Source organism: Ornithodoros turicata, chromosome 3 (assembly GCF_037126465.1).
Source record: "Ornithodoros turicata isolate Travis chromosome 3, ASM3712646v1, whole genome shotgun sequence".
Taxonomy (NCBI): domain Eukaryota; kingdom Metazoa; phylum Arthropoda; class Arachnida; order Ixodida; family Argasidae; genus Ornithodoros; species Ornithodoros turicata.
Window position 1 is genome coordinate 34,228,323 of NC_088203.1, and position 13,875 is coordinate 34,242,197.

General features: G+C 46.0%; 1 protein-coding gene across 1 annotated transcript; it reads right to left on the bottom strand.

Annotated features, from left to right (window-relative positions):
• Positions 1–1,963: 1,963 nt before the first annotated feature.
• LOC135389281 (uncharacterized) lies at positions 1,964–2,611 on the bottom strand. Its single transcript, XM_064619344.1, has one exon. It carries the CDS (start codon positions 2,609–2,611, stop codon positions 1,964–1,966), a length of 648 nt encoding a protein of 215 aa, XP_064475414.1.
• Between the last annotated feature and the right edge of the window lie 11,264 nt (positions 2,612–13,875).

A 13,875-nucleotide genomic window follows, 5' to 3' on the forward strand; every position in this document is an offset into this window, starting at 1 on the left:
GCCAGCGTGATGGCTGCAAACTCAAGTGAAGATTTATTCAACTGAACAAGAAACCGAAAGCATGAGTAGAAAAAGGCAGTGCCCATGCAGTGTATGGTGAACCACATTAACCTCTGAGAAGGTGGGATCGGAAGAGCAATAAAGAGAAATGACAGTTGCGTCCGAGATAGGGGAACTCTGCAAATTTAGGACCAATATGACGTGGTAAGCTTGCATGGCTCATTGCAGCTCTGACACACACTGAACAGTTCCAGTAGTGGTGCTTCAAAGACAATGAACTTTTGCTGTTTCATTGGGCATTCAAGTGTAGAGGATGCATCTCTAGAAAATTAATTAGCGTTCCTTAGTCATAACTACATCTCAACAGGAAGTATTCTTGTACCCTTCAAACAAGCTAGTAGCTCTCATCGGTTTCTTCTCCTATTGTTGACGTCATACTAATGTTCTTCACCTGTCCAAAGACTCCAAAAAATGTCACAAAGTCTGCAACACGTAACAAATCTAGTGCTTCCATCTGTAGATTTTGCATACCTGCTTTCAGCTATTTCTGTCATGTCAACTTGAGTGCCTGGATCACACACATACGAAGCAGTCTTGCGCCACTTCAACACTGGAAGGCCCCTAAAATTAAATTTGTTGATGTTGACAATGTTGAGTACGGGACAAGTAGGATAACATAAGTTAAATGGAATACGTCATCGCTATATTATAATTTATACATGTGTGGCGCCTGTACATACCTAAGACGTTGTGTTGAACTCGTCACCTCGGTGAAGCAAAATCACTAGTTACTGAACATCAGTGTGCTTCGGACGTCTTCGCAATTCGCCTTCTACGGCATCTTCGTAGTCATCGGCAGTAAAATGAGCTCAGCACACACGACACGACTGCTACATCTAATAGCCGAGTGTTTCGAACCACATCCCTTTTCGCGCACTCTCCTGTAGAACCTTGTGGTAGAAAACGCCCGCCGCCGATGGTGAACGAACATGATTTTTGCATCCCCGAACACCAAAACTACACCGGGCATATGTAGGTCTCTCGAATAATCGACAGAACAGCCACGAACATGTCATTCGCTTATACTTTCTGGTTTCTGCTTCGCGCAACCAACATGACCACCCACGACGTAAACAATAAACGCGATAACACAGATGGCCTTGCAGATGGCGCGGCGGATCGTAGCTCGTAGCGGCGAAGTAGCTGAATGCTTTATTAACGTAAAAGCTATGGAAGTGAGCGTCATTTTTAAAATGGCGTTTAGCTGTAAGATAATGTGCGTCAACTTTGTTCTCTACAAAATTAACTCTCACGTGGTAAGGGTTGACCAATCCCTGGGAGCCCTGGACCCGAAACCCAAGTTGCTCTTTTTCACCGTTCGCTGGCAGCACCGTCCATGTTCCGGCAATCTTCAAAATATTTATACGTAAAAAATATGCCGAATTGAGAAGTAATGCTTTCTGTGTCTTATCAAACAACCATGTTGTGCACGACAGTGGGCAAAAATATGGGGGTTATTTTTCACTTTTCGGTCCCTTTAAGTAACTGAGTAACTGTGAGTTACATTTCAGGCTGAAGAACTTCGTTATTAACTTAGTTACATTTTTCACACGGTAACTTAAATTATAACGAGTTATTTTGACAGGTAACTTCTCAATCTATGTTCAAAGTGCGTAGTAATGTATTACCATACCATACCATACCATACCATATTGTTGTGCGAAACCTAGAAATGTGCCAATGTTCAAAATCCCTACTAACGCGAATTCAGTCGCATACCCGCTAAAGCACTGAGGTTAGCGACATTTCTTGAAGTCTCTTTTTTATACCGCTCAACAACAACAACAACACTAAATGATGACGATGAGATGGGGTGCTTCACCGCGGTGCTGCGGTACCCTAACCCATTGCACGGGAACATTATGTGAAGATGATGAAGGAGGGACGAAAACACAAGAAATAACTAAAGCGTTTGAAGCAATCCAGTGGTCGACAGGAAGTCCATGAACAGGTGAAGAACCCGAGGATGGAGCACAGGATCTTCATAGGGGCCAATGAGTGCAGCTAAGGTGAGCGGCCTCTCGCTGATGCGGGCAAGCTCACCACACAATGTCCGCCTTTGCGGGCAGTAGAGTGAACATTCCATAAGAACGTGCTGGGCGGTCGCCACGACACCGCAGGTGGAACAGAGGCCCGTGTCACAGCATCGGATCATACACTTGAATTGCGGGGTGAAAGCCACATTGAGCCGGAGTGTATGGAGGAGGGAGGTAACATGGCGTAGGAGACTGGTAGGGAAAGGAAACGCTAAATTTGGGTCTACCGAATTCATTAGAGATTGAGCCGTGATGTCCCGGCGCCATTGCTCCAGAGCCAAGGGTTGAAACCATGCAGTTAGTAAGGCCCTTCTGTCGCTTCTCGACAGCACAATGGGCACGGCTCTCGGGGACTCGTTGGCAGCCGTTGCTACTCTGTCAGCCTCCTCATTGCCTCTGAGACCGCAGTGCCCTGGAATCCACTGCAGGGATATATGATGACCTCCATCATGTAGACGCCGAACTTGGTGGAGAATGTCTACCACGATGGGGGCTAGAGACCCACGAAGCCCCATGGTTGCCACACATTGCAGAGCAGCCCGCGAATCAGTGTAGACCACGCTGGCACGCCGACGAAGTTGGGAGATCTGCTGTATAAACAGTAGAATGGCATACAGCTCCGCCGATGTTGATGACGTACGATGTGACAGACGATATCCACCTGCGACTGCATTTGATGGGACAACAAAAGCACACGACGAACCATTCCGTGTGGAAGATCTTTTCTTTCTTTCTTTTTCCAATCCAATCCAATCCAATCCATCAGTGAAACGGCAGTGTGGTCAGGAAATTTAAGGTCCCTCATATCCGCTGCCAACTGTTGCAGAACTAAAGGTGGCACTTGACGCTTTGGAACCTTGAAGCCAGAGACAGATAGGGAGAGTGATGGGAGCGGAAGCGACCACGGAGGGGTTGTGGGAACTGTTGGGTGGATTACGAACGGAGGAATCTTGGGCCTCACTTTCATTAGGGGGGCTAGAAGGGGATGACGACGGTGGTGCGTTCTGAGGCGCAGGTAAGGGCGAATGGTTTCCATCTGCCGTAGGATTTCTATCGGTAGCTAGCGGGCTTCGGCTATCACCATTCCAGTTTCCGCGGCTCTCGGCACACACCGAAGTCGTATACACCGAAGTCGCTTGTATAACAAGTATACACCGAAGTGTTCTTGAGTCTGGGAGACGCCATGCAGGACCAGGAGGCTGCACACAAGTGTGCCACGAACTAAAGCGTGATGGAGGGCCAGAAGGGACTTTTCATCCATTCCTCACTTAGCTCCGGCAAAGTGACGGATGCCAGATATCCACCGGTGGGCCTTGGTGTCTAAGTGGTCGACATGCTTCTTCCCGGACAGGCTGGAGTCCAGGATGACGCCCAGAAATCTGTGGTGCTTAACTTGTCTAAGCGGCTTATTACCAATGGCAAGCTGGCACTGGCGCATATCCTTCTTAGTAAAGGCTAGCGCTGCTGTTTTTTCAAGCGAGATATCCATGCCCGCTTCAGTGAGATACCGCCAAATCCCATCCAGTGAAAGCTGAAGACGACGGCGTATGGCTGGCCTTGATTTCCCAATTGTCCAAATACAAATGTCGTCGGTATAAATGGAAATTTTAACCCTTCGGCCAACGCAGGACTTTAGGCCTGCCATTACCAGATTGAAGAGAATTGGGCTTAAGTCACTCCCTTGTGATACCCCATGAGCTAAACCAATCTTCGGCGTGGGCCCCCTATGTTGCGAACGGAGAGTGCCCTGTCGCGCAGAAAATCCGCCAGCCACAAGAACATTCTGTCAAAGGCCTGGGCTTGCAGCGGTGCGTGCAACACAAAGGGGTGACTGACGGTATCGTAAGCTCTTTTGACGTCCAGGAAAACCGCTATGACAATTTTCTTCTGGCTCTTGGCTTGTTCGACGGAGGTGACAAGGTCGAGGACCGAATCCATGGCACTGCAATGGCGACGGAAACCTGTCATCTCTGCAGGGAAAGCTCCATGTCCCTCAAGCCACCTTTCTAGCCTATGCAGTACCACCCGCTCCAAAACTTTACCAAGACAACTTGTCAGGCTGACAGGACGAAAAGAGGAGAGATCACAAGGTTGCTTGTTCGGTTTTAAAGGGGCTATCGCATCCGACCCGGTCGATTCCGAAACTGTAGTGCTTTTTTACTCCGCGTTCATCACTGATAATAACGCCGAAAACCCGACGCGAATTGGCAGCGTTGTTCCTGTGTAGTTTGATATAAGACTTGGCAAGAGCAGACGACGCATTCCTGGATTCCCTCTCTGGAAACGTCACACGGACGAGGCCAATCACTGCGCGCCCTTTGACATGGAGAATACCAATCACGGAGCGGCCGGAGGGACCTTGGTAGCCTTGGCAACCGACCGACAGGCGGGCGGGCGAGGCAGAATGCTAGGGGACGGCGTCTTCTCTGTTACCGGCTCCCGGAATGTTGTTTCTGGTTAACGTTGAACGTGTTCGTACAGCCAGGAGCGTAACGCCGTGTTTCACGTAACATGGTTACGTCTGCACTCACACTGGTAAGCGAAAGTCAGCGTATTTACTGAAGACTTTTCACTTAGTATAGTGCGATGCGAACGCCAAGCAGACGATCTCGGAGACCATCGCCTGCGCTGCGCTCCAATTCGTGCGCCTGGCTTACGTCATCATCGTCGTGGCCGCAGATGGAATGCGGACCTTTAACACTCGTTTACTTAATATGTAAGCTGTTTTCGGAAGAGAAATTTGGCAAAGTTGACTCTGAAGCGGTGAGGAACAGCACCCTTCCGGTAAATACATACGTTCCCAGATGCGATAGTCCCTTTCACACAGGGACAACTAACGCATCTTTCCAGCTCGCCGGTACTTCCCCGTTTCTCCATGACGTGTTGTAGACATGGAGCAGACAGGAAACACCCACATCACTAAGATTTCGGATGGCCCGATAAGTGATGCCGTCTGCACCTGGCGAGGAGTTGGCACGCGAGAGGCGTACGGCAGCTCAGAATTCGGCAACTGAAAATCCATGTCCATCACGTCGTTGATCACTGGCTGTCTACCCGCAATGGCTTCTTGGATTGTAGAAGTATGGTCATGAAATATTTCAGTGTGAAATATTGCAGAGATACTCTTACGAAAGTCGTGTGCCACGTCAGCCTCAGATTTCTTGAGAGACAACGCGAGCGCACCCAAAGGATTTCTAGGTGAAGGGGTCTCTTTCAGACTCCGGGCCACACGCCAAACCTTGGAGAGACGAGCAAAAGGCGAGAGACCGGCGCAGTACTGGCACCAACGCCTTCTATCCACAGCCTTTAGTTCCTTCTGGACAAGCCGTGCTGCTGAAACTCCTTGAAGCAGACCTGTTCGTCGAGCTTTTCGTTCCGCCCTTCTCCTACACTCCCGGGGCTGTTCAACATAAGGGTTGGTGCCCATATGACCCGTCGGGACCTTTTCAGTTCGGGATGACGAGCGGGGGGAGGCACTGAGCACATCAGTGAGTTGTTCAGCTGACATGTCCGGTTGTGCCCAGCCCGTGCTGCACTCTCGGAAAGTGCTCCAATTGACTAGTCTGACCATTTTTGTGCATCACTCCTGACTATACCTGGGGCATGAAATATAAATGGGCAGATGGTCACTTCCTCTCCCATCTGCATCAGTAGACCACGATAAGATCCGGGATATGTCTCTGGAGCAGAGGGAAACATCCAAAATGTCGTTGAAAAATCTCTGCGCAAAAATGTCCGCGAGCCATCATTAGTAGACATAAGTCCAGTTCATCAATGATGTCGTGCCACGTCTTCCCAGACAACACAAACGAATCCGAAGCACATCGCGAGGACGTCAGTCGGGGGACGTTGGGGACATCCCTGGGACGTCCGAATTCAATCTCCCAGAAATCCCAAAAGCGTGCGAATGCAACACCTAAGTACATCACAGAGACGTTCAGCGGACGTACCTGCGCGATGCCGTTCGGACGTGTTTCAGCTCTCCATGAGACATATGCCGGGAAGCTCCTCCCACTTCGTTTTGTGTGTGTGTGTGTGTCTTCATCCATTACAGGGTGATTTCACACCGAATCAGGCAGGGTGGTCCGGTCGACCTCTCTAATTTTTTTCTTTACAAACATAAAGCCTCGTCATACATACATACATAAGCCTCGTCCCTATGAGGCGTTTTCGCGCTGAAAATAGTTGAAAATAATTGGTGGTTACTTTTTAATCAATTATCATTCACATTTGGGCATTTCGACCATTACGCTTCCTACGAAGTTTGACGCCGCGTATCTTCATAACTATTCAACATATTCAGCTTATTTTTTTACATATTGTCAGGGGTGGATAGCATTGCATCCTAAGTTCTGAGGATTCTAAGGTTTGCCTTTGAGGAGATAAAAAGTCGCAAAGTTGCCTCATTTGTAAAATATGGTACGTTTTGGGAACCTCACTAGTCGTCTCCCAATAGTGATCCCATAAAATAATCTGCACCGAAAAAAAATCGAATGCCCGGATCGAAGAATCTCGAAATGCCCTTTCTTCTTATAACGAGTACATCGTATTGTGATTTGGGGCAACGCGCCCAACAGTGTTTTTGTGAGGGGTGTCTACCGAAAATGCCTAAATTCGACAGTGCGCATCCCATATATTCCCACTCGTGACATGGTTCATTTTACCCACAAACGTTCTTCATGACGGCTCAAAACAGCACATAAAAAATTGCTTCAGAGATCGTCGAAGTTGCGTTGCGAATGATGTTGCGTTACGAACCTAACTTGGCCCATCTCTGAAGCAATTTTTTTATGTGTTATTTTGAGTAGTCATGAAGAACGTTTGTGAGTAACATGAAAGTTGTTGCGCGCGCGCTCCTAGCGGCAGCGGGTTGCTTCTCCGTTTCGGTTTCGCTCTCGTTTCTTTGCGCGTGTTTATTTGTATATAAAGGCAGCACGCACTGCGCTCGCGTCATCATTCTGACCGATACGTGGAAAACGCCATGTGTGGTTTATTCTCCTGCGTTTCTCGCCGACGAGGAAATACAAAAAACGAAGAACTTCGCGAATTTATTCGCGCCATCGTAGAGGAAGCCTTCCAAGTCCACCGCCTGGAATGGTTGCAAGCGCGTCAAGAAATGTGTCAGGACAAGATGAAGACGCTCGACCGCATCTTAGCGGCAGAGAGACTGACGAAAAAGAAGCTTAGCCTGGATAATCTGTATTGGGAACGCAGTTCCGATCTAGAGGACGACGACGACGTGTAAATAAAAGCGATGTATTTCACTACGGGTCTCAGTCTCTTCTTTTTCTTCGTGCAACGTGTACGTATGCAACATGTCTTCCCCCGAACCTTTTCGTTTCCGCCATCCTTTTCGCTGTATCTTAAAGGGACTATGAAATTTCCCGAACCCTCATACTTTTTTTCGCTGGAAACTGTTCTTCCCGTCGAGAAACTAATATGCCACACATTTTTCCGGACGAAATCGCTCCACTCTGCGAGGAGCGCGCGCTCGAAATGTCTCTTCCGCGTTCCTCCTCTCCCGCGCACATTCTCCCGTGGACGGTGTAACCGTGTATTCACACGAGCGACATGTCCGTGGAATATTCTAGTGGAAGCAAAAGCAAAAAAACTTTTTACGGCGCAGAAGTTCCCCGTGTCTTGTGTTGAGCATTCACACGGCGGTAGAATTTTGAGAGTGGCGGTACTGCCACCTAGCGGACGATACGTGAGCAGACGACAAGCGAGCAGACGACACTCCAAACGCTTCAAGCGCTTGAATGACACAACCACTGTTGGCGAAATAATGAACAGTACGAAAAGGAAACTGCTATGTCTTGCGCTACTTATTGATGATCTAGATGAAAACGATAGCTCAAAGAAAAAGAAAACGTGGACAAGGGACTGGTTGTACCCCAAACACAGGCGGATACAACAACAACTTATTCCCGAGCTAGAGCTGACCGATCCAAATGCATATCGCTGCGTGTTACGTATGGACACTGCTTCGTTTGAAGAGCTGTTACGTATTGTACGGCCAGATCTCCAGAAGCAGGAAACAGTCATGCGAAGCGCAATTTCACCGTACGACAATCTTAGTGTAACACTAAGATATCTCGCTACAGGTACTATATCTGCTTTGTCTATTCTGACTAGCGTACCATTCGCCAACGAAAGTGGCAAACAATAAGACAATGTTTTGTGTGGTCAATTCACATTATTAAAAAAATGCGCTTACTGCGAATGTCACGGCAAACCAAAAGGGGCCCGCATCCAAGTGCTAAAGCGGAACTCTTTAATTGGGAGGGGGGTGATGCAGATTACACATCAGATGAGCCATCCATTCATGGCAGTGCTTGTTTTATAGCATACAGCACTGTTCCCTATACTTTCTTATTGTAACGACGGTATACAGCCCCATTAAAAAATAAAGAATATTTGGAAGTGCATGCAGCTACAGCTTCACGCAAAAGTACAAAACAAAGTTTATTTATTCAGCGTAGAAGGATGCCCACCAATATCACAACATATGACATTGCAACAGTACTTACAATGAACACGAGGTGCTCCATTTCTCCCCACAGCAGACAGCCAAAAGTCACTGAGCTTTCAGGCAAGAATGGGTCACAGCACTACTAACAACATGATATGGTGTACATGTACTGCAATCTGCAGACACCTCTCTGGTCTTGTAGAACTGCCAAACACAGAAGCAGCATGGAAGCAGAAATATCAGGACTTCAGCATGAATTGGCGGTTTCCCAACTGTATAGGAGCAATGGACGGTAAACATGTAAAGATTGTTAAGCCGAAGAAGTCTGGTTCAGTGTTTTTCAATTATAAGAAGACACACAGCATTGTAGTGTTTGCAGTCGTAGATGCCAGGTACAGGTTCATGTATGTCGATGCAAGTGCCCCAGGCTCTTCAAGTGATGGTGGTATCTGGTCTCGTACACCTCTACAAACTCTGTTGACAACTGGTAAGCTAGGGCTACCAAAATCGATACAGCTACCAAACAGCTCATTGCTAGTACCACCAGTGTTTCTTGGTGACAACGCTTTCCCTCTCAGTGAGAACATAATGAAGCCTTACCCTGGAAGTCATCTCTCCCCCGAAGAAGATGCATTTAATAAGAGACTTTCACGGGCCAGAAATGTAGTAGAAAATGCATTCGGCATACTTGCGAACCGCTTCCGTATCTATCACACTACAATTTACGCGGAACCAAGACACGTCAAACTACTTGTAGAGACAACATGCATACTCCACAACTATCTACGGCAGCATGCAGAGGAGAGCGGGGTCACGGAGCAGATTCCACTGTCTGGTCCCATGAGTGATCTTGAACCAATACGGGCCCGCCACTCACTGATGGCTGCACATGTAAGGGACACACTCAAGGACTATTTCAGTCGCCAAGGAAGACTGCCTGAGCAAAATTAGCCACAGTGGATCATCCAGATACCCCCTACAGCCCCGAACTTTTTACCTATGTGCCCCTACAGTAGTGGCCCATTCAGCTTCATCCTTAGGCAAATGTCGGTAAAGGGTGCATGAAGTCATAGATTGAGAAGTTACCTGTCAAAAAGAACTCGTTACAAGTTAAGTTACCGTGTGCAAAATGTAGCTAAGTTAATAACCAAGTTCTTCAGCGTGAAATCTAGCTCGCAGTTACTGAGTTACTTAAAAAAAAGAACCAGTTACTTCCAAGTTACTTCGGACACAAAATAGCATTACGCAGGTGCAGCGCGCATGAGCAGTTGAGTTAGACTGAGTTGCCTGCGGAGCAGTGCAACACGCTTAGATCATTTTCGTTTATGTCCAACAATAGACCTCTCCCTGTTTGTAAACAAATGACGTTATAGTGTTCGACAGCCCCACAAATTTGGTAGAACTGAACTACGCTCAAAGCAAGAGGTGAACAAGGTCGCGCCCGTAAGCCTCGGTTCTGCTTTTCTTTCAATGGGAGGCAGCGAACAGGTGCCTGTTCGTGGAACCCAGCCCTCTCCTTTCGATTTGTTTCGGTTTCAGTGTGTACCAATGCCATGATGACGTTGCTCTGGTAGTGGTCTATTCGAACGGTTTGCATCTTACTCCCCTGTGGGCGCACAATGGTTCAGCTTCATTTCAATGGGAGCGGTTCTTACTTCCCGAATAAAATACTGCCATTGATTGCATATCACGTTTTATGGCAAAAAATGCCATGAAGGAACAGAAAGCAAGAAAACATGTGGACGTGAGTGAAAAGCGAGTTAAAAGTAACTTGGAACTTAAGTTACTTTGGCAAAGCAATCTGAAAAAGGAACGAGTTCCTCTGAAAGTTACAACGGCACAGAAGTACCGAGTTAAGTTACAAGTTACCAAAAAAAAAGAACTTTGTTACGGTAACAAGTTACTTGTAACGAGTTACCTCGAACTCTGCATTAAGTTCTTGTAATGCAACTGTAATAATGTCTCCACCCCATCAAATTTTTAGCAGCAATCCCCGTGCTTGAGATACTTGATAAACCACTGATTACTGCATACAATGTCCATTGTAGCACATTCAATGTTTGTTGTGACATTTTTACTCCGTTGAATAATCAATGCACGCAAATAAATGACACCAAGAAATTGTGCACTGCTCTGCTTTATTGATGTGGCCCCAGGAGAGGGTTGCTAAGAACAATAACACAAGCAACACAAATGTTGAAAACAGACCAAAAGCAAGGAGACATATTCACAACAAATATATTACACCGGCTCACATAACACAATAAAAGCGAAATATAAGGACGTTTCGACACCTATACGGGCGTCCTCATCAGCTCGGATACACACAAGAATTCTCGTGTGAATCCGAGCTGATGAGGACGCCCGTATAGGCGTCGAAATGTCCTTATATTTCTGCGTTTATTTTGTTATGTGAGCCGGTGTAATATATTTGTTGTGAACGCAAATGTATTTTTGAATGATACCTGGGCATCAAGATTGGTGGTTCATGTCTTGTGTACTTTATTGCTCGAACAGGAATGTGTGCAACCTGCGTTGACTGTTTTATGCAGTAGCAAGAAAACAGAAAGCATATGTTCATGCATGTATATTTAGCTAGCTATCTTACCATACCCTAGACGCCGCTGGGCCTATTCTAGGCACTTACCTTGCAGGAACAAATATCGCTCATATCCATCATAACCATATTCTAACCTTTTCCGTGTCACTCTTGTTGGTTTGAAGAATGCTCACTTTTATTTCGTGTAGTGGTTCTTCTTTTGCATCCGAAATAGAAACCGAGGAAGACAAGCGACTTTTATGTATTACGCACGCGAAAGCCACTCCGATCGGCATACTGAGGGCGCACCTCAAGAAGTATATATTTTCTCCCTTCCTCACCTGTCACCAAGAGCCTCAGTTGAAGAAAGCATATGTACTAAACGCATTGCACGTGAAACACGACTCCCCCAGGAACAAACTATACGATCTAAACAGCATGGGTAAACACAAATTGCATTTGCGCCGCCGTTTCAGCATTCGACTTGACTTGGAACAGGTTCGTGCGAACCAATATATGCAAATTTAGTTTTCGCAGTTGTATCACACACCGCATTTCTTCTGTGAATATACACAACAATATTACAGCATCGCAATCCTGTGAGAAAGAAACGCCCTGTGCGAGATACAAGTTGTGCTCCAGAATATATAGCATTATTAGGCTTTCTGAGCTACACAAAACACACTACGCGCCAAGCGCACGACATGAAAAATGCATGTGCACCAAGTCCGCAAGCTGCACCCGCCAGGAAGCGCACGGCAAATCGAGAAACAACAACGTGACCCTACGCTAAACACACCACACACTGACTGCCGCCATCTTCTTCGCTTGGCTTGATTTGGACAAGTTAAGCTGCATTATTGTTCACGAAGGTAAAAGCAGTAAAATGGTGCACGCAAGTGTACTTGTACTGTCGAGGAAAACAGAAAACGAAAAATTCACCTCTTTTTCTCTCGCGCGTGTAAAAATGCAATGCGACAAACATTTTTGTAGGAAGTCACAAACTTCCGCTTCCGACCAGTAGTAATTGGCCTGGCCGAGAAACAAGGGGGCGAAATTACAGGTTCCCTGCCCTGAGCCCTGCGCATATTTTTCCCTGCGCGGCGCCAGTGCGGAGGGTTGTCCGCGCGCTTATAACATGCAGAGACATGCAAAGAAGTGTCATACACAAAAAGTACGAGTGAAAATATATTTATTAATGCCAATCAAGTTGTCATATATTTATTAAAGCCAATTGTAAAGCCAATCAAGGTGAAAATTGTAAAGCCAATTGTGCTGGGAATTGTGCCAATTGTGATGCCAATCAGGTGAAGGAGAAAAACCCAGCCGAAAAACCTTCACGACCTGTAACAGAAGAAACACAATACACATAATAAAGAATATACTTACTCATTACCAATTTCACAGCTTCCATATGGATATGACTCAATAGCATTAAAGAGATATCTCTTATCATCATAGGGCATGAGTGCAAGCTTAGTCGTTTCCAGTGTATACATACATTGGCGCTTACTACATATGGTCCTTTGTGGATGACTTACCTTCACACTATTAAACAAAACATCTTTATATACATCATGATGCAATTCCTTACGAGCAATACTTTTCTTAACACTTTTTGCTCTAGCAATTTGACTATCGTCACTCAATCGGATAGAATACATTTTTGCTTTCAGAGCAACCACCTCTTCAATTATCTTACCTCCAGTCTCATATTTGAAGTGGAACAATGCACCCTTATTTTTATTGCTATAGAGTGGATGATCAATGGGATAGGATGAAAGATCGATGTGATCATCTGCAATCTTTTTGATTTCCTCTTCATACTCTGACGTATGAAACACACCGATGATAGAATCGGTATCCGAATACATGATGGTGATGGGACAATTCAACTTTTCCAAGAGAGTGCAATAGACAAATTCATACATTACCAACTTACTATAATCTAAAATATAAAAACCAATCTGCAATGGAAAGCTACACTTTACCTTCCTTTTCTTCATCTCATACAACACACAATTCTCAGACAAAATTTCAAATCGAATGCAGTCGTTCGAGGAGCTATATCTTTGGGCCTCTTCTTTGCTGAATGCTATCTTAATTGATCTAAATCGCCTGGGAGAAAGGAGCGTCCTGCCATAAAGGGCATTACAGCTTAACTTTAGTATCTTCTTCTCAAAGTCTGTTTGCGCTGCAATGCGTCGCTTAATGTTCATTTCAATGTATGGACCAAAGACCACACCCTGACGAAATTTCAACACTCTATGAATTTTGCTAACCCGCATTCCTAACTTACAATACAGTCTCAACAAACGATAATGTACAACATACTCTGTTTTATCATTACAAGTGAGAAGTAACTTACCCTGTACTGCAGGTTTGTAATTCAATTGGTCTTTTAGAGCCAACTGATACTCAGACAACCAGCTCTCGTCAACCTTTTGCTTCATTGGAGCTAGTGGGAAATACCTGGTCTTCTGACTTCTGAAATACCTGTAACTCCGGCGGGTAGACGAGGTCGCACACATAAATGTAACCATACTCCGCATCCTGAGGATGGTTAATGATGTCCAAACTCAAAAATTCGGATTCGGGCACCCACTCGAATCTTCCAATAGGCAATGGCAATGTTTTGCAACCAGCATACAGACTGTTTGCATCCCAATAGGAGATGTAACTTTGCGGTTTCTCCGGGTCAAAGTTTGCACAATATTTGTTATTGGCAGCAGCATACCTCAATCCTTGTTGGCAAATACCACCTCTAA